Source organism: Ambystoma mexicanum, chromosome 1p, assembly GCF_040938575.1.
Source record: "Ambystoma mexicanum isolate Mex_15411 chromosome 1p, UKY_AmexF1_1, whole genome shotgun sequence".
Classification (NCBI taxonomy): domain Eukaryota; kingdom Metazoa; phylum Chordata; class Amphibia; order Caudata; family Ambystomatidae; genus Ambystoma; species Ambystoma mexicanum.
In genome coordinates this window covers 1374971236-1374995700 of record NC_090921.1, presented here as the reverse complement: position 1 = coordinate 1374995700, position 24465 = coordinate 1374971236, and the positions used below count along the sequence as shown (strand labels likewise).

General features: G+C 47.6%; 1 protein-coding gene across 1 annotated transcript in view; it reads left to right on the top strand.

Annotated features, from left to right (window-relative positions):
* LONP2 (lon peptidase 2, peroxisomal) overlaps nt 1-24465 on the top strand; it is a 1695025-nt gene that overhangs the window by 210100 nt on the left and 1460460 nt on the right. Inside the window, exon 4 of the mRNA XM_069607050.1 lies at nt 3104-3226. Coding sequence (XP_069463151.1) covers nt 3104-3226 — 123 coding nt within the window. The remainder of the gene's footprint in view (nt 1-3103; nt 3227-24465) is intronic.

Genomic DNA, 24465 nt, shown 5'->3' with positions numbered 1-24465 from the left:
TTAACTGGATTAAGCCAACCCGACTAGTTTGGGATGAATCCTCATGAGAACCCATTGAGGCATTGGGTTCTCCCAGAAAGCCTAAGACCTGTGTGCCCATCCGCTTATAATCTGTTTCCAAACCCTCCCTTTTTGCTCTGGCTTCTTTTGGCATATACAGCATCCTAACGCGAGCCAGTTCAATTTAATAATCTGTCTTGACATGTGCTTGCCCTATTGATGCCTGTAGTGTCATTGTTGCCATATCTGGACAATAATATATGCATCTTACGTTACAGATGGCTTCAAGAGCACATCCACTCAAGAAGACAGTTGAAGTCAAGGGCTTTTATTTTTAGGATAGTAAAGGGGCTCGCTAAGGGACGTCCCTCTCGTCTAGTGCAAGCCATTCCTTCCCTAGCCCAGGCGGCCCTCAATCCCAGGCTTTAATCTGAAGATCAGTAACTCCTGCTATCTAAGAATCTGTCTGAATGTTTGTGATGGCCTATAGGCAAACAAACTTTATATCGCACTTGCTCTGGGAAAAATCTAGCTGGTCCCCTATCTAAAGTCCCCAAAGGTAATGTAATGTAATGGAAGTATCTGTGGCTTCCAGACACTCGGGGCCCCTCGTGGCCTCCTTCCATGTCCTCTTGTGCCTCTCCCTATTTTTCTGTCTCTCTCCCTTTCCACCTCATCCTCTCCTCCCTACTACTCCACTGTGTCTCCTCTCTCTCTCCCTCTCACTGCCATTTTTTCCCTCTGAAGTTCCTCCCTAGTTCAAACCTCTGCCCTCCGATCTTACCCTCTGCTACCTTCTCTCACCTTTTTCCACACCTCTACTACTCTCCTACTACGCTCCCCACTCCACTACTACTATTATCCCTCTCCACTCTACTACTACTACTCTTCCCCTCCCCACTATTATTCTTCCCCTCTCCATTCTACTATTACTCTTCCCCTCTGTAATCTATTATTTCTACTGCTCTCCTCTCTCCATGCTGCTATTCTCCACCCACCACATCTCTCACATTTACTTTCCTTTTACTTCCCGAGTCACCTCCTCATTTACTCCCTCTCTTTCTGTATTACTTCCACTCATGCACCTTGCACACTCATCCAAATAACAGTACCACTTTCTCTCAAAAGCCAATACATCACCTTGCACACTTTTTCAGGAATTCTCTCCGCTCTTCTACACTGTCCTTCCTCTTCTTGATCTTTTGGAACTCCTTTCTTTCCTTTGACCTCAACTTAATAACCTACACCTTCCTGGTTCCTGTTCCCCTTTGAATCCTCCCCCTTCCCTCTACATTGACTCTCCCTCACCTGCTTCCCCGCACCAGCTGCTGGCTTTCCTTTCCCCAGGGGAGGAGCTACAGGTGAGAAAAAGCACAAAAGGGGATCTTGAGTCCCTCCTTTCTTATATGTGGATGCGTTGCGGTTAATCAAAGGTGACTTGCTGCATCAAGAAACAAGTTTAATATCCAGTTTGTGTGAGGGTTTACTTGCATGCATGAGATGCCGGTTTGGCAGAATGACCACGGAGCAGGTAAGAATATTGTCCTTGTGGGTTTAACTGTGTGCTGAGATCGCCATTATAATGAAGAAAGAGCTGTGCATTCTCACTGCTGCAGGAGACCCATGTCTCGTAATGTATTCTGCAACGCGGATTGCTCTGAAGCCTAGCCTCTCTCCCAGGCATGCCACTTGTTCATTATTCCAACACTGTGTATGCTGGATCTTGAAGACCTATGGGGCTGGACAAGAAAGAAACTGGCCAGCATTGTGCAGTACAGGCATGGGGCCAGAAGAAATGGTACTCAATTCAAGCATTCAGGCACAGGTAGAAGGGACAGGGGCACTCAACTCCCACAACCCGCTGCTGGGGCAGGACTAGCTTAGCAACAACCCTGGTAGGCCTTCTGCCCCAGGCAGAGAGGGATCCTTCTCCCCTCTTGACAGGGTCAAGAGGACTCTGAACTTACACTGATGTCCAGTTTATGGTCAGAGGGATCCTTTCGATTTTATTAGGATGCGATAATCCCACAGGATTAATCTATGCAGCCCCCGTCTGGTCAATTGGCCTGTTGGTAGAGGGCACTGGCAACTCCTGATCCTCACTGTAGACTATTTTATTTTTTGTGTTGCAAAGCACCATTTGTAATCCATTCTCTAAGTCCCTTCAAGAGGAAAGTGGGAAAAGGAGATTGAAGGGAAGGGTATTCTGAACTTAAGAAGCCTTGGAACATTCAGGAACATTTACCTACAAGGAAAGGTGAGTGGTTTAGACGAAGGGTGGGTGGAAGTGCAGCATGCAGCCAAGTGCAAGAATAGTATGCCAATAATAGAAGAAAGTGCAGTAGTTTCAAGTATGCTATAACCAGAGCATTCAAGTGTCTTGGTGTTCGCCTGCAAGAGATATTGCAGGCTTAGAGTTGCTCCACTTTTGTCAACAATCAATTACTTCATAGTGGCAACATACCAACGACCCCCATTGTAATCAAAGTCAGTTGTCGAAGACCAACGGGTTGATGAGATGAGCATGGCCATAAGGACGGATTGCTGCTGGTGCCTCCTGAAACTAAAGCAGAACTAGTAATGGGGCAATAATTCAGAGTTCATAGTATCAGTAAGGACCAGGGCCGATATCTTCAAACTTGCAAAACTATGTTTTTTTTAACCGCAGCACCTTCCCTCAAAATCACAAAACTGCAGGTGTCAAATCAGGTGATAATCTGTGTAGTTGTGTCAATCTTTCTGTGGGTATTTTATCCAGTACAAAACCAGCTCAATCAATGTCCATTACATTTCCTATGAATTAACAAACTGCCAAAATGAATGACATTTCATTTTCTGAAGGATTGGTTAATTTTTAGCAATAAGATGTAGGGTGATGTGTGATCTACATTTCATCCTTCATTGAAAGTGTTTCTTCTAACAAGCAATTTTGGATTATATAAATCTACCAGGTAATGCAACATAAGGATGTTCTGTGCCATGATTTAGGAGTCTAAAAAAGAGAAGACTACAAATTGTGTACTTGATAAGATGTTTGCTCAACTTTGAGGGTTTTGAGGTATAACTAGAATTGTACAAGTTGAACCTTTTTTTCTGTTTTCAGATTTTAGATGCTATTGGTTTGGAAGAGCGTTTCAAAATGACCATTCCACTGTTGGTGAGGCAGATTGAAGGTTTGAAGCTGCTTCAGAAAACAAGGAAACCAGATCAGGACGATGACAAAAGGGTATGTAAAAAAGAGCACCAAGATTGGCAGTGGTTGGCAAGAACCCTTGTGCACTGAGCAAGGAACTTGGGTGATTATGGAACAGGACTCTAGCATGAGTAGAAGGCCCTAAGAAACTGAAAATCTTGAGTTTGAACTCTCATGGTTATAATAACTTCCTTGCTACAAGGGAGGGATAGAATATCTTTTTGAAATATGGTTCCCCTTGTTGTAGACAGTCACACTGCCTTTCAGCAAATGGCGAGGGGCGGTGTGAGTGGTAGGCCTTCAGGGGCTTATTATTTTTATACAGATAGTACCTATGGTTTATTGGTAGTAAGAATTTTTCTAAAAGGCATTCAACCCCTGCGATCAGTGTTATTAGTGAATGTTTTCAGTAACCCCTTACATAGCGAGTGTACAAATATTTTGGGTCAAGTGGATGACTGGATTCAATCATTTTTCTGTGATAGTAATGGTGGTGTTATAGTGGCCGTTGACCTAAATGCTCATTGTCTCCCGATATTAGAAGGAAAGCGAGAGCTAGCAGGGAGAAAACAAGGATCTGATTCCAGGCTCCAGACTGATGGTGAATTGTGGGTTGAGTTTTTGGAGACTTTGAATTTGCAAATGGCTCCATTGCGGGGGATATTTCCGCTAGATCTGTTTCGAGATCTGGCCAGAGATCCTTTTTATTGAACTATATTGCTCTCCCTCTCTGTCAATTATTGATCAATGTGAGGAAATGAGTTGTGGAGACTGACCTGGGTGATCATTCTGTAATTTGTCTACAAATGTCTATTGAAGTGCTGTGTAATAGTTCACCTTGGCTTGCCGATCTTGCTGTGAATCCAGGAGTTAACAGAATATCTAGGTACATCAGAAACATCTCCAAATATAATAGGGCTGTACTTGATTTTGTCTCCGAAACAACTCTGGAGCAAATGAGAGAGAACATCAAGCCAGCCATATTTCAGTCATTTCTGGATGATTTATCAGCAAACCGAGAACAGAACCCACCTTTAAGGCTCCCAAGAAAATCTATCCCTTTGATATTATCATAGAAAATAAAAAGAAAGATCTTGGAAGGGATATACGAGTTCTGAGTAGGTGTAGCTATAGGCCCATATTTTACCTCAAAGCACTGAAAAAACCAATTAACATATCAAAATTGGATTTGAGGTTATAAGTATGCTCAACTTCACAAAGAAGGGACCAGAATGCTTGAAATCCTGACCCAATATGACACCAGGAATGTCTGGAAAATTAAAAATTGAATGAATCCACCCCACGCCTGTCAACAAAGAAATATTATATTCAAGGGTGGGTGGGTCGCCCATTTTCAACATGTATATAGGCTGCCCCTGTGAGATGTCTGAATCACCTTGGGATCTGTCACTCTCAATAGAATCCATTGAGAGAATGATCAGGAGGTCATCTAGCTCCAGGGCGGCTGGACCTAATGGTCTATCAAATGCAGTCCTTAAGCTTTGCCCAGAGATATGGCTCCTGAAATTGTTCATCCTTTTCCGTTCTGTGGTGGGAGCTTGTGAAATTCCGGCTTCATGGACTAGAGCGTTGGTTGTGCCCATCTACAAGAAGGAGATAGAGCTAGTCTGGATAATTATTGGCCTATCTCCCTTCTATATAGCAAAAGTAAAAGGTTTGCAGGCTTGGTGCTAGAATTGGTCGGGTGGGCTACTGCAACAGGTCGCCTACAGAAATACCAAACCGGTTTCCGTAAGGGACTGGGTACGGAATTGAATGGTATTGTAGTAAGCTGGCTGAAAGAAGATTCTGTTGGGCCCGGTAGCCTGCCGCTGTTTATGGCAGCGGTGGACTACACACAGGCTTTCGACTGTATAAACGGAAATTTCCTGTGGTTCAAGCTCAGAGACTGGAATATACCAGGGCACTTATTATCTATTTTGGTCAGATTACATGACCATACTGTATTAAAGGTGAGATTGAACGGGCAGGGAGAATTGACTGAGAGTTTTCTGGTGGAGAGCGGTCTTCGCCAGGGTTGTGTCTTTTGGTTACCCTGCCTGTTCAATCTCTACCTTTCAGACTTGGGCAAATTCCTGGGGAGATCGGCTTTCGGCCAGAATTGCGATCCTAGTAGTCCCATACCTTACGTACGTGGACAAGGTTCTGTTTCTTGATAGTACTCAGTTCGGTCTCCAACGGAAACTCGTTGCTATATGTGAATATTCAATGGTAAATTAACTTTGTATAAATGAGAAAAAGACTGCCATTATAAGGTTTATTAGTATACCCAAAAAAACATGGGCTATTGCTGGTTGCTGGCAGATAAGAACAATACCTCTGATACCCACCCAAACAGTCACATGCTTGGGTTTTAGAATGGATTCTGTAGATAATGGTCATGAAGACAACCAACAGATTCAGTGTGGAGATTAAGCTGGGAGATGCCCAGTTTCTCCAGGAGCTTGCCCAGGAAGGGAGCGATGGAGATTGGGCGATAGTTGGCTGGGCAGGAGGGGTCTGCAGAGGGTTTCTTTAGTAGAGGGTGCACAAGGGAAGACTCCAGTGGCGAAGGAGTGGTTGCAGAAATCAGCCAGGGCAGGAGCCAGGGAGTCGATGTGGTCCTTGATAGTTTTGAAGGAACCGGGGTGAACCTGTTTTGACGAGACTTTCATAGATCAGACTTGTCTAGAAACCTCGTCTGCAGAGAAAAGGGGAAAGGCCGAGAAGGATGGAGGAGGGGTGGCTGAGGAAGGGCCAGAAGAAGAGCAGGGAGTAGAGGGGGGGCGGTGAAAGGAGGAGAGTGAGGACAGGATGTTCTGAGTTTTAGAAATGAAATGAGAAGCAAGTGCCGTGCAGCGGGCCTGGTAAGGGACAGGAGAGGTAGAGACTGCGGCAGGATTGCCCAGTTCCTTGCAGATTTTAAAGAGTTCAGCCGAGTTGTTAGATGCCGCAAAGACACGGGCTTGGATATGGGCACTCTTCTTGGTGAGGACGGAGAGCCGGTATTGCCTTTGCAGCAGGCGGCAGGCCAGTTTGTCAGAGGATGAACTTGAAGCATGCCATTTCCTCCAGGCCACCCTACACCTGCGTTTTAGGATGGCGAGGTCTGAGTCATACCAGGAGTTACACTTGGCATTGGGCTTCAGGCGGATTCTCCTGACAGGGGCAAGGATATCATGAGTATCGGTTATAGAAGAATGGAGCGTGTAGAGGGTTGTGTCAGGGTGAGAGTCAGCCAGAGGGGGAGGAGTGGGTGAGAAGGTGACGGCGAAAGCCTCAACTGACACGCGTTTCATGGGTCGGATGACCGAGAAGGTGGGTTGCATTGATGGAGGTGGCTTGGCCTGATGGGTAGGGAGGGTGAGGTTGGATGAAAAGAAGAAAGTGATCACTCCAGGAGAGAGGAGTGGAGAGAGGGATAGAGAGGGATAGAGAGGGGAAGGTCAGAAGAGATCAGAACATCAAGAGTGTGTCCTGCAGAATGAGCCGGGCCAGAGGGGAGAATGGTGAGTGAGAGAGAGTCGCAGAGGTCGCGAAAGAGTACAAAGGGGGGGACAGAAGGCATCCAGGTGCATGTTGAAGTTTCCAAGAAGGAGTTGAGTGGTTGAGGCCAGGAGTGAGGAGGACAGGTCTGCCCACTCTGAGAGGAAGGAAGAAATCTGACCAGGTGGCCGATAGATAGTACCCACGGTAAGGGAACGGCTCGGGGAGAGAGAGAGAGCCTGTAGACGAGGCATTCAAAAGAGTAGGCCTACGTAGGAGTAACAGAGGCAGGAATCCACTCAGGGAAGATGAGGGCAACGCCCCCACCAGAGCGGTTGGATGTGGGCACTGAGAGGATCTTGTAGCCATCAGGTAGGAGCGTGTCAAAGCTGGTGACTGAGCTGGCCGTAAACCATGTCTCAGTGAGACCGAGGACATCGAGGTCAAGTTCTTCAAGAAGGCGGAAGATATCGGAGGAATGTTTGACAGCGGAGTGGGAGTTAAGAGTGGCAATGTGGAGAAGGTTGACCTCCTTGAAGGACTTCCGGGGTGGGGTACAGATCAGAGGTAAGCCCTACGGAAGTGTAGAAAGCACCCGAGAGGGGGCAGAGAGGGGAGGGGGAAGGCAAGGTAGCCAAGGGAAGAGGAGAGGGGACAGCAGGAGAAGAAAGGAAGTTGATGAGGCGCGGAAAGCGTCTATCAAAGAGATGAGGGTTGGTCTGAGGGCCTTGGTCCAAGACGGTCCCATTAGAGTAGACATTAATGATGACCTAGAGGATAGGAAGGAATTAAAACAATGCAATTTTAGTGGAACAGCTACAAGCAAGTTTTAAACCAGTGGAAGCCACCTAAGTTTGAAAGTCCTAAAAGAGGGAGAAAAGGCCTAGGTTTCACAATGCAATTTTAGTGGTGAGAAGGGAGGCGGTGGCTGGCGGCTGGCGTCCCCAGCGGACACCTGCAGACACCAACAGGGGAGCCACCAGTAGGAGCCACCCTTGGCCTGGGGCCCTTTGCCGTGGGGCTGCCGGGCAGATGCTGCCCAGGGAAGGACAGTGAAAAGGGAGGGGAGGCCAATCAGGGGGGTGGGGGTGTGGGCGGGTAGGCAGGCAGGTTTAAGGAGGAAACTGGAGCGGGAGGAGGGAGGCAGGGACAGGGGACACACAGAGGGATTTAAACGGGCAAATAAAAATATATAGAGACAAAACACACCTTCAGACAGCAAATGGCAATGGAAATTTGGGCTGCACTCACTCTGCTCGGCCGGTGTGTGAATACTTATGTAAATTGTTTTTATTCTACTATGCAAGGTTGGGTAAGAACCGCCATTAACACGAATAATATAAACATTTTAAAAAGGGTATGTATGGCCAGTATTCAGAGGGTACTGCATCACACAACGACCTGTCGTCCCATAGAAGTGGTTCACAACCAGTTGTCGCACACCAAAGCAAGGTCTGCCACTTGCTGCACTTGGGAGCATCACCCTAGTGTCAGTTATAGATTAAGGCAAATGTTCCCGTGGAGGGAGGGGTGTCTGCCATAAATATAACCATCGTTTTGGGCTGCTTGTTTGCATTTGAAAAACATTTGATGTTGTCATAACAACTATTTGTTATGTGGGCTAACAGTGGCTTTTATGATGACTGTGCAGTGAGGTCACTTAAGAGGAGGCAGACTTGCTGGTGATGTAGCAGAGGCCTTCATGTAAATGGGCACTTACAAAGTTTGGTGGCCTTTTCAAAAAGCACATTTCAGATAACTTCCCAGGTAAATGTTCTAGGAGAGCCACCGAGCCAACAGTATTTTTACATTTCATTTGTTCTATATCACTTTGTGCTTGTTCTTTGGAACTGAAAATTATTTTCTAGGTCACTAGAGGACAGTGGATCAAGATGGCAGTTTAAACGCTAAGCTTAAGTGGATCCTCGAAAACAAAATTCAAATCTGTGCAGTGGTCTCTGACAAAGGTCTGATAAAATTAGCAGCATTCAAAATACAAAGCCTCAGCTGCTCCCTTCTGCTAGTACAAACCATCTGGAGTGGATAGCACATTGGGAAACATATATTGTGCAAGACAAGTGGGTGTCTACATACAACAAACTCGCTGATGGCCTCACTGCTTGACTCTCATGAACCACCGTACGTGTCCCTTCTGGACTTCGTGGTCCCTGTCCCATAGGGGACTGAACTCACCAGTACTCACAACATGGCCGCTGAACACGGATCGCAGTTTGCCAGTCTCCGCGTTATACGCTCTACGTTCTACAAAGAAGACACGCCCCCCCCGGCCATGTGAATCTCAACGCTACCGCTTGCAGTAGTCAGACGTGTGCGGCCGGAGTTCGTACAGCGATTACTTCTGATTCCTGGTTCCTGGTCCCCTGAATCTCCTCTTCTTTCATTGTTCCCCTTTTTCCTCACCTTGCATTTCCTGGATTGCCAGCGCAATCGTATCTCCGAGTGCACTCCTTGCCATTTCCTGGACTTTTTCCCGGACATCTGAACGTTTCCTGGAGTCAGGTCACGAACCGCACGCTGGAACCCGAGGACCCACGCACAGGGTAGTACAAAACCCGAACAGTGCGAAAGAAGACATCTTCGAAGATCACAAACAAACAATACAGACAGGTGAGAAGGGGGGAAACCTGTGACAGATTGAGGCGCCAACAAACTGATACAGTTACGGAAATAGAGGCTGCAGTTCCAGACCTCATGCGCGGCATGCAGGAGTTAACAACAGAAGTTCAATACCTTAAAGCCGAAAATGCAGCATTGAAACAACTGGTCCTGTCACGTGACTCCGCAACCAAGGAAAGTGTGTTGTTGGGCGGAGTGGTGGATAAATATGATGGCTCGTCAAAGACCCTTTGTGGCTTCCTCAATACATGTTTAGTGCACTTCACCTTTAAGCCCTACTACTTCTCCAGCCCCAGGGCAAAGGTGGGCTTTATGATTTCACATCTCTCCGGGAATGCATTAACTTGGGCAACTCCCTTAGTTAATTCGGGTGATGCCCTCCTGGATGACTATGATGGTTTTGTGCAGGCGCTAAAGACCATGTTCAATCGCCCGGAACAGGGTTACACTGCCCAAAAATGCCTATTGGACTTCCAACAAGGATCCCAGGATATGCTTACCTATGTGACACGCTTTAAACCACTTGCCAAGGAAGCAGACTGGTCCTCTGAGGCCTGTTTCACCCTCTTTCGAAGAGGTTTGAATGAAGAGATAAAAGACGAGCTAGCCAGGGTAGCTCTCCCAAGTTCCTTCCAGGCTCTCATGGATCTTTCCTTACAAATTGACTTTCGTATCCAGGAAAGAAAGGCGGAAAAGAAGAAGACTAAAATACCCTACCAAAAGGCCTCTACAGAACTTTCCTCTAGACCTGAGCCTGCTTCTTCCCCGACCACGGACCCAGAACCCATGCAACTAGGAGCCTTCCACGGACCCATAACTCTGCAAGAAAGGATGCGACGGATTCACACTGGTCTGTGCATGTATTGTGCCTCTGATAAACATCTTGTGAGAAAGTGCCCTATTGCCTCTCCACGGCGTTGGGGAAACGCCAGCTCCCGATCAAAGATGGAGCACAGCTTCGGGAGAGAGATGTTTGCCCCACATCTATTCAATCCTTGAACACTCCTGGACAAAACAATCTTGTGATTCTGCAGGCCTTTCTATCACCTTCCAAGAAAGAATCTTATCCCATTCTGGCATTAGTGGATTGTGGGGCCATGGGGATATTCATAGATCATGATTGGGTCACTACCCATAAAATTCCATATGAAACACGAGACTTCATGCAACCTGCAGAGGCTATCGATGGAAGACCTCTCTCTTCAAGACCCATTACCCTTCAAACCAAAGAGATCCTGCTTTCTATAAACCACCATCAAGAGAGGATCAAATTCGACATCATAAGATCTGCCCATTAACCCAATTGTACTGGGTATACCTTGGTTACAGAAGCCCAACCCCTACATCAACTGGGCAGCAGGATCCTTGTTTCTTGGTTCAGAACATTGTATGTCCCTCTGTTTATCCATAGATTCCTCGTCAAGATCCTCTGAAGATACGCAAACTAACCAGCAAGGTCCATTCACTGTCTCGAATATCATCCAGGTTCCCAGGGCCTATGAGGATTACACTGATGTGTTTTCGACCGCCATAGTTCAAGCCCTTCCCCCTCACAGGCCTGAAGACTGCGCTATTGATACTGAACTCTCAGCAGTGATTCCTTTTCGAAGGATGTTCATTCTATCAGAATCTGAGAAAAGAGCCCTCCGAGAATACCTGGATACCAACCTGGAAAATGGTACTATACGACCATCCAAATCCCCGGCGGGAGCTTCGTTGTTTTTTGTCCCCAAGAAAGATACCAAGGAGCTTAGACCTTGCCTAGATTATCGTGGTCTTAATCAATGCACCCTCAAGGACCGCTACCCATTGCCCCTAATCTCGGATATCCTGGAAGTGGTAAGAGGAGCTGTAGTGTTCACGAAATTAGATCTCAGAGGTGCCTACCATCTGATCCGTATAAAGGAAGGTGACGAATGGAAAACAGCCTTTAGAGCACCCTTTGGTCATTTTGAATACTTGGTTATGCCCTTCGGACAATGCCCCAGCGGTCTTCCAACGTTTTATGGACCGGGTGTTCTCCGATATGCTGTTCCTCTTCGTCATAGTATACCTGGACGACATACTGATATACTCCAAGGACCATCTGAAGAATGAAGAACATGTTAAAGCAGTTTTACAACGTCTACGTGAACATAAGCTCCTGGCAAAACCTGAGAAATGCCTTTTCCATGTGTCTACTGTTCACTATCTCGGATTCGTCCTCAGCCCAGAGGGAATTGGAATGGACCACTTGAAAGTACACTCTATTCTATACTGGCCTGTTCCAACTACTGTGAAACAAATTCAATCCTTCCTGGTGCTTGCTAACTTCTACCGGAAATTCATACCTTCTTTTTCGGAGATTGTACATCCGATCATTACATTGTTGAAGAAGGATACAACCTTTCAATGGACAGGAATCCAAGATGAGGCGTTTCAACGGTTAAAGTTGGAGTTTACACAAGCCGCCCCCATCCTGGCCCAACCTGACATTGATCGACCCTTCCTAGGGGAAACTGATGCCTCTAACTACGCCATCGGGGCAGTCCTGAAACAGGAATTTGATGGCAAGCTAGAACACCCCATCACCTACCTTTCTCGCACCTTGACCCCTAGCGAAACCCACTATTCTGTTTTGGAAAAGGAACTACTAGCCATCCGTCAAGCCTTCACAGACTGGCGTCATCTACTTGTGGGAGCGAAACATCCTGTCCAGGTCCGCACTGACCATCGGAATCTTCAAGTCCTGTATTCCCTGGAATGTAGGAACAGTCGTCAAGCCCGTTGGGCCTTCTTCTTTGCCCAGTACCAGTTTCAAATCCATCATGTTCCTGGAACACACAATATAATAGCCAACGCCTTATCCCGACGTCCTGACTACGAAATTCTTGAAGACCGATCCTTCCCAAAGATGTTTCCCCACACAATATTTGTTGCCCAAGCAATCAGTCTCCTAGAAGATATTCGGATTCAAACTCAGTCCTCTGAAATCTGGAAGGAGTTTAATGGAAAGAATCGATGGAACCTCAAGACAAAGGGTGGATATTTATTCAAGGACCAGTCAGAGACTACGACAAAAGATCACAAGCCTATGTCATGATACCCTTCATTCAGGACACCGTGGCATCACCAACACCCTCTGTCTAATACAAAGACAGTTTTGGTGGCCGAAGATGAAGGATGACGTCCAGCATTACATCCAAACCTTTGCAGTCTGCACTCAAAACAAGCATGACAACAAGAAACCGGCAGGTCTCCTGCTCCAACCAGCGCTGCCAACAAGACCTTGGGAATTCATCGCTACGGACTTTATTGTGGAACTACCACCTTCCAGGGGATACACAACTATCATGGTTACCATTGATTTATTCACTCACATGGCTCATTTTACACCTTTATATAAACTGCCATCCTCCTCTGAACTTGCCGGAATCTTCCTAGAACACATATTCCGACTTCACGGACTTCCGTCCAACTTCATATCTGACAGAGGACACCATTACATATCTCAGTTCTGGAAACAATTATGTTGCATACTAGGAATCTAACGTGCCCTATTCTCAGGTTCTCATCCACAAACCAATGGAGCTACTGAACGCGTGAACCAAACTCTGGAACAATATCTTCGCTGTTTTGCCACCAAGGTCCAGGACGATTGGTCACTCTTAATACCTGTGGCTGAATTTGCCTACAACAATTCGGATCACTCGGCTGACAAAACCAGCCCCTTCTTCTGTAGCCAAGGATTCCACCCTTCGGTTTGGTACCATCAATTCTTCCACATCCTACCCCTGTTCCTACAGTTGACTCCTGGATTGAAACCCTCATCAACGTACAGAAAGAAGCAAAACAACACCTCGAAAAGGCCCGAACAAACCCTAAGCACTATGCTGACTCCAAAAGAAGACGAGGGCCTTCATACACAATAGGTGATGAGGTCTGGCTATCCTCAAAACTTCTGCCCCGACACTTACGACCAAATAAATTGGCTCCCCGGTACTATGGTCCTTTCTCCACAAAGAAAATCATTAACCCAATGGCCTTCCGACTTAGACTACCAGAATCTTGGAAGAGGATCCACCCAGTTTTTCACACTTCTCTGTTGAACCCATACGTCCAGTCCTCCCAAACTGCTCCAAGATCTACCCCTGTGATTGTCAATGATCAATTAGAATACGAGGTTTCCAGAATCTGTGACTCCAGGTACAGACGTGGACAGCTACAGTTTCTGGTCGAGTGGAAAGGGTACCCTCCCAGAGAATGCACCTGGGAACCAGTCTCAAACATAAATGCCCCCAGACTGCTCCGAAGGTACCACCTTATACACCCGGGCAAACCCGGAGGAACTGGGTTTCGGAGGAGGCATGCTGTCATGAACCACCATACGCGTCCCTTCTGGACTTCGTGGTCCCTGACCCATAGGGTACTGAACTCAGCAATACTCCCAACATGGCCGCTGAACGCGGAACGCTGTTTGCCAGTCTCCACGTTGTATGCTCTACTTTCTACAAAGCAGACATGCCCCCGCGGCCCTGCGCGTCTCAACGCTACCGCTTGCAGTAGTCAGACGTGTGCGGTCGGAGTTCGTACAGCGATTACTTCTGATTCCTGGTTCCCGGTCCCCTGAATCTCCTCTTCTTTCATCATTCCCCTTTTTCCTCACCTTGCATTTCCTGGATTGCCAGCAAATTCGTATCTCCGAGTGCGCTCCTTGCCAATTCCTGGACTTTTTCCCGGACATCTGAACGCTTTCTGGAGTCTGGTCATGAACCGCACGCTGGAACCCGAGGACCCACGCACAGGGTTATACAAAACACGAACAGTGCGAAAGAAGACATCTTCGAAGATCATGAAAAAGCAATACAGACAGGTGAAAAGGGGGAAAACCTGTGACATTGTCTGCCACACCAGCTCTTCTATAGCTCCCTGAATTCTCCCCCAGAAAATCCACTCATTGGGCATCCAGCGAGGCTCACAGCGATGGCAGCATCCATCATTGATGATGGAGAGCTGAGCGCTAGTGAAGAGGGGTAGGAGAAGGCAGCATATCGGTGGGCCCAGTGATTGAGCAGGCGGTGGTAGCGGCCTACCTCAGTTTCCATAGAGGTCTGGGCTGGCTAATTCTTCAACAGAGTCCTGCCATGGTATCTTGATGGAGCTGGTAAGCCTATGTGGGTTTATTTATTGTTTGCTTGTTAGGCACTTATACAATAAGAAAATTCTGTTTCAAAGTGCCCACAAGGCAGGAAGGGAGCAAGGGTGGGGAAAACCCCCCATTAAAAACATTACATTTAAGAGCAGAGGGGGGGTAGTAGAAGGGACGAGCATACAATGCCTTGTGAGTATTCAGAATGTGCAAGTGCAGCAAGGAAGAGAAAAGAGGGCGAATTGCTGGGGAGTCTGAGCTCAAGTGTGAGCCACAGATAAAGTGCTATTAATGTTGAGTGCTACACAGACTGGAGCCGCGGGGGTGTAAGTGCGATCCTCCAGGGCGAAGGATGTGCAGATGCAAGTGCTGTGGATAGACAAGAGCTCGGCAGGATTGGTGTGGGAGGTCAGGGCCCTGAGGATGCATAAGGGCCCAGGACACCGATCGCAGCAACTGTGGGATTAGCAGAGGAGAGAAGAAGGAAAGAAGGAAAGGAGGAAAAGAGGGATGTCTTAAGGAGCTTTCCGGAATTTGAGAAGTTCCTGCTCAAGGCGGAGAGGGAGGGGGAGGCTATTCCATAGGAGGGAGCCCGCTAAGGAAAGTGAACGACCAACTGCTCTCTGTTCAGCAAAATGCTTTACACATAGAGAGTTGGTGCCAGAAGAACGTAGTGGTCTAGAGGGAGAGTATTTAGAGAGATAAAGTTGAAGATGGTGTGGTCCTCGTGCCTAGACAAGCCTTGTGGATGATGCAGAGGGATTTGAATTTAATCTGTGCAGCAACCGGGAGCCAGTGAAGACGTTTTAGTGCAGGAGAGATGTGGTCCCTGGGCTTAAGGCCAAGGATAAGTCTTGCTGCTCTATTTTGGATTAGCTGGAGGGGTCGCAGAGTGGAGGATGGTAGATTCAGGAGGAGGCTATTGCAGTAGTCAAGCATAGAGAGCATAGAGAGAACTAGGGCTTGGGTCACATTGAGCCTCTCAGGGAAAGTAAGAAAAGGTTAAATTAATTTGCAAAGAATAGCTGAAAGTGGGTGTTCTTGGCAATGTCCTGAGTGTGAGGGAGGGAGGAAGGAGTGAAAGGAGTAGTTTTAGATGACTCCAAGGTTTCTGGCTTCAGTTGCAGGTGCAGGGGAGAGTCCAAGGTGGAAGGCCAGAGTGAGGGGGAGAAGTAGGGAGCAGGGGTCCCGATGGGAAGGATCTCAATTTTGCAGGCGTTGAGGCACAGATCTTTGGATGCCCACCAGGACTGGATGGCAGATAGGTAGTCAGGGATGATGGGGGAGTTCAAGGGGGTCAGCAGGGCGTTTGAGGAAGAGCTGTGTGTCATCTGCGAAACACTGGAAGTTGGAGGAGAAGGAGGCAATGAGACCAGCAAGGAGAGCAAGGTAGATTTTAAAGAGCCAGGGGGAGACTAAAGAGCTCTGGGGGACACTTCAGGTGGAGAGGGAAGGAGGAGAGGATAAGGTGTCCAGGATGACCTGGGAAGAACAGTTAGTGAAGAAAAAGGTCAGCCAGTCCAGTGCCCATTCCAAGGTTCCGAGGGTATTGTGAAGCCTTTGTATGCGGATGGAATGGTTGACTGTGTCAAAGGCAGAGGAGAGATCAAGAAGGATAATTGGAGTCCAGAGATGTGAGCAGTTCTTCACGGGTGTTCAGAAAAGCAGTTTCCGTGCCTCTGGATGCCCGGAATCCAGATTGATGGTCACGGAGACACCAACAAGTTCAGTGTGTGAGTTGAGTTGGGGCAAGGCCAGCATCTCAAGCAGCTTTGCCAGGAAAGGGGTGATGGAAATAGGGCGGTAGCTGGCAGGGCAAGTAGGGTCTGAGGATGGTTTTCTAGAAGTGGGTGCACAAGGGAGTGCCTGAGAGGGGAGGGGAAAGATCAAGTGGCAAAAGTGTGATTGCAGAAATCAGCGAGAGCAGGGGCAAGAGAGACGATTCTATCCTTGATGGTCCCGGATTAGCAAGGGGAGGAGACCTGTTTCGAAGAGACCTTCATAGAGCGGACACTTCTGGTGATTTCTTCAGTTGTGACAGGGGTGATGGAGGAGGGGGGATGTTGGTGAGGGGTAAGGGATGGGTTGTGAGAGAGTGTAGAAAGGGTGGTCAGGATGTCCTGAGTTTTGGTGGCAGTGTGAGGCCAGTGCATTGCAGAGATCCTGGGAAGCAGAAGGTGAGGATGAGACTGCGTAAGGGTTGGTTAGTTCCCTGCAGATCTTGAAAAGTTCAGCCATGTTGTTAGATGCGCCGAAGACCCGTGCCTGTATGTGGGCTCTTTTCTTTGCACGGATGGCGAGTCTGTATTGCCCTTGGAGCAGGCGGCAGGCCAGTTCGTCAGAGGATGAGCCTGAGGTTAGCCACTTCTGTTATGCCGCCCTGCACTTTCGTTTCTGGGCCGCAAGTTCGGTGTCGTACCAGGTGTTACGTTTGGAGGCAGGTTGCAGTCAGATCTTCATGACTGGGGCAGAGATGTGAGGAGTTTTGGTGATGGACAGGTGGCGGTTGCTGAGGGCAGAATCAGAGGTAGAGTCAGAGGTAGGGGGATTGGGGGTGTCAAGGGGGAGGCCAAAGGCAGCCGCAGTCACTCGTTTCAATGGGTGGATGTTATTGAAGGAAGTTGGTGGGACATTAGGGGGAGTGGTCAGGGGGCCAAAGGGACCCAGGTGGATGGAGAGGAGAGAATGGTCTGTCCAGGAGAGAGGGGTGAGTAGTGGGGTGGAGTAAGAGAGGTCAGAATGTATGAGGGCATCCAGAGTGTGTCCAGCTGAGTGGGTTGGCTCAGAAGGGAGAAAAGAGAGGTAAAGCGAGGTGCAGAGGTCAGTGAAAAGAATGGATACCGAGCCAGGGGAGTCCAGTTGAATGTTGAAGTCACCCAGGAGGAGGAGATTAGAGGTGAATGAAAGTAAGGAAGAGCAGAAGTCAGCTCATTCAGAGAGGAACAGCGTGTGGTGCCTGGAGGCCGGTAAATGGTCGCAATGGTCAGAGTGGAGATGGGAGAGATGACCAACTTGCAAACCAGGCTTTCAAAGGATGAATGGGACCGGGTAGGTAAGATGGAAGCAGGAACCCGTTCTGGGAAGATTAAGGCAATCCCCACCGCCAGTGTGGTGAGGTAGAGGCTTGGAGATGATCTTGAAGCCGTCAGGCAGGAGGGAGTCCAGGGCAGTGACTAAGCTGGCATTTAACCAAGTCTCGGTAAGAGCGAGAATATCGAGGTCAATATCTTCAAGAAGGAGACAGATGTCAGAGGAGTGTTTGTTGGCTGAGCGTGCATTAAGAGTTGCCAGGTGGAGGAGGTCTGTGCCTTAAGGTTGTCTTAGGTGGAGTACAGGGACGTGGTACACCAGTCAGAGGAGGGATAGAGTGAGTAGATTGTGGAGATGCAAGAGAAGGAAGGATGTTAATGAGAGAAGGCAGGATGCGGTCTAAGAGAAGGAGGTTGGGTTGTGGACCCTGAATCGGGATGGTGCCAGTGTGAGAGACACTAACAAAGCAACGTGAGGATGAGAAACCGGCCAAGAAGACTTTCCACTTGGTGCCACCGTTAATGGAAGAGCATGTGGAAGGGTGAGAGAGTAGAGATGAGATGGGGGCCCATAGATCTGGAGAGGGGACAGAGAAGAGGATTTAGTTGAAAACCTCTCTAGAGGAAGTGCCAACATAGGTGTCTGCAATGGGAACTCAGGGTTTGCACTCAAGTTGTCTTTTTTGTGCTTTTTCCTACCGGTCTTTGAGAGAGAGGGGGGGATAGGTGATAGTGTAGAAGTTAGAGAATATAGGAGAAATGGAGAGAGCCATTAGGTCGGCATACGTTTAGACAAGGATTGAAGGAGGAGTGGCTGCACAGCACAGTTCTAGCTAAACTGAACAGGAGGCCGAGTAGGTGAAGTCAGAAAAAGAATAACAGCAAACCAGAAGAAATAGATTTACATCAGATAAATGGTACAGAAATGTATGACTATACACACACCTAGTTTCGATTTTGAAAACTGATGCAACAAAAACAATGCAGCGTTACTCAAATGTAAAACTAAATTGGTGCGAACAGTCATCATGGAGTTGAAAACCTCGTGGGGAATAGCGATGGCAGACCTAAGAACCACTCTGGAAACCAGAATAGATGCAGTGGGGATAGAGGTCAACCTGCTGCGACAAGATGTGAGAGCGCTGGCGGAAAGACAAGCGGTCTAGAGAGTGCGGTGAAAACCAACACGTACACCAGCACAAACCATTCCAAGGAAGTCCACATACTGAAGCAACATGTGGCCAACCTGGTGAACCATGCGGAGGAGGCCGAGGGGAGAGCGAGACGTAATAACATACGTGTGGTCGGCCTGCCGGAGGGGGAGGAGGGCCAAGACCCCACGGACTATGTGGAGAATATGATTCTACAGGAAATCGGAGCCAACAAGCTCTCACAAGGATTTGCAGTTGAACGGGCGCACAGGGCCCTGATGAGGAAGCCACAACCCGGAGCCCCCCCTCGGGCAATAATAGCAAAGATCCTGAACTACAAGGACAGAGAGAAGATCATGGAGTTCTTTCGCAAAGGTAGTATGATTAAAAAGGGCGTCTGCAACCGTCACAGCATACCCTGATTACACCATGCTGGTGCAGAGACAGCGTTATAGCTATGTGGCGATCAAGAGGAGACTGCGCACAGCTGGAATCAAATACATGCTTTTGTACCCTGCAAAGCTTAAAGTCTTGTACAAAGGCAAGGCGTATTTTTTTGACGCCCCAGGGGACGCAGCGACATCGCTGGATACGCAGGGCTGTCTGGAGCGAGACGAGGAGCAAAAGCGTGTTAGGTGTTTATAGTTCGGGGACGTTTAAGTTGGGGAACAAGCCTACCCGAAATGAAAATATACTTACATATGAACTGCACTTGCGGAAGGAGGAGTTGGATCCTAACACACCATGGGGGACCTTAAAGTAATTACTTGGAATTTCAGAGGGCTCAATAGCTATCTAAAGAGGAATAAGGTCATGATGTATCTACGCAGACATAAAATAGATATAGCCCTGCTGCAGGAGACTTACCTCACACAAGAAAAGATGGAGATGATCCGGAAGAAATGGAGGGGGACCATCGTAAGTGTGTCATATTCGGTCTACGCTAGGGGGGTGATTACTTGGGTAGCGCCACATGTCCCATTTCAGCTATTACAGTAGAAGCAGACGGGAGGATGGTCATAATAAGAGGGTTGGTGGAAAACATGGAGATAAGCATTATAAACATGTACGCCCCGAACCAGAAAACAGCGGCATATTTTAGAACTTTATGTAATAAACTCAGCACATGCTTAGGGGGGGCGGTGATCTGGGGAGGAGACTTTAATTGCGTATTAAATCCCAAGATAGATAGATCAGATGGTAAAATAGATAGACCAACCCCAGCCGCCAGAGCGTTGCAGTCACTGTTGACGGATTTCAGGTTCAACATTTACACACCAGGCTGGAGTACATGTTTGCTACACAGGAGTTAATGACAGAGATAACGCAGGCGTAATATAAAGCAAGAGTCCTCTCAGACCACTCGCCACTAATCCTGGGGTGGCAATACCGACCCCCGAGAACAAAGATACCGACATGGTGCCTCAGAGCAGAGGCACTGAAAGACACCATTTTTAGGGAGGACATGAGGGAGGAAATAATAAGCTATTTTGAGATCAATACGGGCAGCGTAGAGACGGCGGGTATGCTCTGACAGAGGCCTTTAAAGTGGTAATGAGGGGGGTAGCTATAGCTAAATCCAAGGGACTACAAGGAGGGATCTTAGTCGAACTGCAAGACACAGAGACGGAGCTGGAAATAGCGCTAAGAGGGGGAGGTAATACCAAGGAAGATAATGAAGTAATACTCAGGCTGCAACAGAAATGTGCGGGGCACTGGGAGAGATTGTGCAATCTTAACTATACAAAGTATATAGAGAGACAGCATGCAGGCGGGGACAAACCAGGGAGGGTCCTGGCATGGCTATATAAGAGCAAGACCCCCAGACCCACAATCAGAAAGATAACAAAGGATGATGGGTGCATAGTGGACACCCAAGAAGGAGTTAACCAGGAATTTGCACAGTATTACCAACTCCTATACAGAGATGGTGAGGAAAGTGATTGCAAAGAAACATTGGATTACATAGGACTGCCGCAGATCAGCGCAGAAGAGCGGGAGGAGCTGGATGCTCCGATTACTCTAGAGGAATTAGAAGAGGTAGTGAGGCAGCTGCCCACCAGCAAGACTCCGGGGACTGATGGACTCCCAAGCGAATTTTATAAAACGTATAAGGACGAGGTGCTTCCCCCGCTTTTAGAGATGCTAAATGAGGCATATGAAATAGGAAGGCTACCAGAGTCCCTTAGAGAGGCGATTATCATACCACTGCCCAAACCCAATAAGCCTGGTCATGACTGCGGCTCATACAGACCCCTATCAATGCCGAATCAGGACAGCAAAATATTAACAGCGGTCTTGGCAAACAGAATGAGGAGGATTATTGGTAAACCAATGCACCCCGACCAGACTGGCTATGTCCCAAACAGGAACATATCCAACAATCTCAGGCGACTCCATCAAGTCATTGAGCACGCAAATGAGGATGCGGGTGAAATGGCAATTGTATCGCTAGACGGAATAAAGGCCTTTGACTCAGTCAAATGGCCTTGGCTGATTGCAGCCCTGGCTGGCTATGGGATAGGACCCGGGTATCTCAAATGGGCTAAAATGTTACATAGCGCGCCGCTGGCCAGAGTTAAAATAGGAACAGTGATATCAGAGAGGTGGCAACTCCGTAGAGGCACTAGGCAGGGATGCCCGTGGTCTCCCATGCTGTATATTTTAGCCCTAGAGCACCTGGCGATATACCTGAGGCAACAGTATGACATGTTAGGCATCATCATAGGTGGGGAACTGCTTTTAATCTCATTGTATGCCGACGACATACTGCTGTATTTTCGGTACCCGGAAGAAAACCTCCAGTATGTTCTGGAAGTGATGGAGAGATTTGAGAAGGTTGTCTGGTATAGCCGTGAACCCCCAGAAATCCTGTATATTTCCCCTGGGCAGGTATAAAGGGATCCCGTTGGAGCAGCCAGCGGTACTACAGATACCATGGGAGGTTAGCACGTTTCGAGATCTTGGGATAGATATATACCATACGGTGGAAGAAGAACACCAGCATAATACTGAGGAAGCGATCAAGAAAATCGAAAATAGCATGAAGTTCTGGGTGAAGCTCCCCTTGGCGATGATTGGGCGAGGGGCAATGCTGAAAATAGGGTCCTACCAAGACTTTTGCACTATTTTGGGAACATCCCATACCTGGTATCAAGGCGATTCTTTTTCTAGGATAAATGGCATATGCAGGGAATTCCTTTGGCTTGGGACGAGGAACAGAGTGGCCCTTTGGAAGCTAAAAAACTCACACGAGAAAGGGGGTATAAAACTGCCAAACTATGAAGTTTACATAGCAAGCCTGAAGAGCCAACCTCAGAGTCCAGGCTGTCCCGACTGTTCCGACTGGTCTGTGTCCCATTCTTCCTAAAGAAAATGATGTGGCTGCCCAAACCGTACATGGAAGGGCGCCCAAAGATCATGATACTTGGGTGGGAGATGTGGCGCATTTAATGGAGAATCCATCCCCGTGTTCCTCGCAGGTGCCACTAGTGGCGCTTGCGGGAATAGAAAAGCAACTAAGAATGATGATCAGGAAACACTGGGAACCGGTGGGGATAACAACAATGGGCAATATATGGCAGGAGGGGAATATAAGGGATTTTGAGGTGTTGGGGAGGAAACCGGGTTACACACGGGCCAGTATATCACATAATATAGGGTGGTGTGGAGAATCGAGGAGACATGGTCCGAAGTAGTACTAGAAGAAGAACCGGACACCACCATAGACACAATATACGACATAGCAGAAGGGGTACACGAAATATCTAGAATATATGAGCAAATGATGCCCAAAGTGGGGAAGGAAGTGGTACAGCAGCGACGGGACTGGGAAGAGGAAGTGGGTGCCCCAATGAGTGATGGGATGTGGGAACGAGCCCAAGGGTACCAAAAAAGTATCAAGAAATGCACGGCTATAACAGATACAATTATACATAACTCACAGGGCGTGTATGACACCCCAGAAGATAGCCAAATTCAAAAACGCAGGACGACAATCATGCCCCAAATGTGATGAGGACATTGCCGGAATGGTGCACATGTTCTGGTCATGTCCAGTAATTGAGAGATTTTGGGGTGAAGTGACACATAGGCTGGCAGAAAAAGGGATTAAGATAGTGGTGGACACAGTGTGGGCCTGCCTGTTAGGGGGTTCCCTAGACCACGTAAACTCAAGCATGTAAGTAAACTAAAAGACCTAGCGTACGTACTTGCAAAGAGGAGAATTGCTATGGGGTGGAAGGCATGCCATAGACCACGGATAGAAGTATGGTGGAAAGACCTACAGAAATGGGCTGAGGCTGAAATGACAGTATGGCAAGAAGCAAGTAATTCCGGGGGGGGGAGGAGGAGGCTGAGACCCTGATAGCCTGGTAACAACTAATAGCTGAGTTATTTGGGCTCACGCAAGACTGGTCAAGTGATCGAGATCCAACAGAAACCATGGAAGAGGAATCCCTATTACAAGGCGCAGAAATAGAACAGGAAGGGGAGTAGGATCGGAAGGGGGGAGGGAACGGGAGAAGCAGTGGACATGATGAGCGATGTATATTCAAAATGTTACTATATGCACTGCAAGTTTTGTTTGTGTTGTTTGTTGGAATAAAATCAATACAATTGTTTAAAAACAATAAATAAACAATAAATAAACAAATTGGTGCACAGATCTAATGCTAAACACACCTACATTTGATTTTAAAATGGAAGCAGCAAAACAGTGCAAAGCAGATGGGGCACAGATATAATGCTAAACCCTCCAAAATTCGATTTTAAAATGCAAGCAGCAAAACAGTGCAAAGCAGATGGTGCACAGCTTACAGACTGCTCACTAACAGGCTCAGTGCAGTATGTGATGCTGCACTATAGGCGTGCCTCTACAGTATGGGGTCAGCCTGATTAGAAGCTCAGAGACAGTATTTTCTGGTACTTCGAAGTGCAGCACTGTCACAGGGTAAAGCAAATGGACTGTTCATGAGGTCATATTGTAAGCCTTACCCTCTGTAATGTAAAACAAATGGACTTGGGAATTGCTGGGTATAGGAAAGAATTACTGATTTGGTTATGCCACGCGCAACGTGCATGCTTGCATCAGCCACTGACCTCTGCTCCTCACTGCCGGTGGCACAGGGCACATCCACCCATTTTCTAATGCACTGCTGATATGATATGGCCTATAGCCTCTCGAATGTTCCTGTAGTCATATTGGTCTGTAGGGACTGTCATAGGGTTCCACCTGGGAACAAGCGGGATGCCATGACTATAGGTAAAACTGTACTGTCTTTATTACGGAAATGATCTTAAGAATGGGCAACTCCCTCAAACCTACTTCCTACTCTGATAATATCATCCTAGCCGTCATCTCCAAACAGTTGCTGGTCCCAGTGCACAACACACTCCTTGGCATCATTAATGCCTCCCTCACAGAAGGGTCCTTCTTTAAATTAGATCCTTTTAAACATGAAAATTACAGACCAATTTCTAACCTTGCTTTAGTTGGCAAAATCTTACTTGAGTCGCCTCCCCTTCAATTAGTATATTTGACAAAATATGGTTGCCCCTCTGTCTTGCGCTCTGGCTTTTGGCCCATAAGAAATACCAAAACTGGTTTTGACCCATTAGAAATACCAAAGAGAAACTGATTATTTTCCCAAAACCAGGAAATGACCCAACTTTGCCGGGATCATACCACCCAATAGCCCTAATCAACCTGGATGCCAAACTACATTGAAATCCTGGCGGAAAGACTCACTCGGCTACTCCTGACACTCGTAGGCCCAGAGCAATCAGGATGTGTCCCCATGAGACAAACTGCAGACAACACACACAGAGTGAGCCATCTCA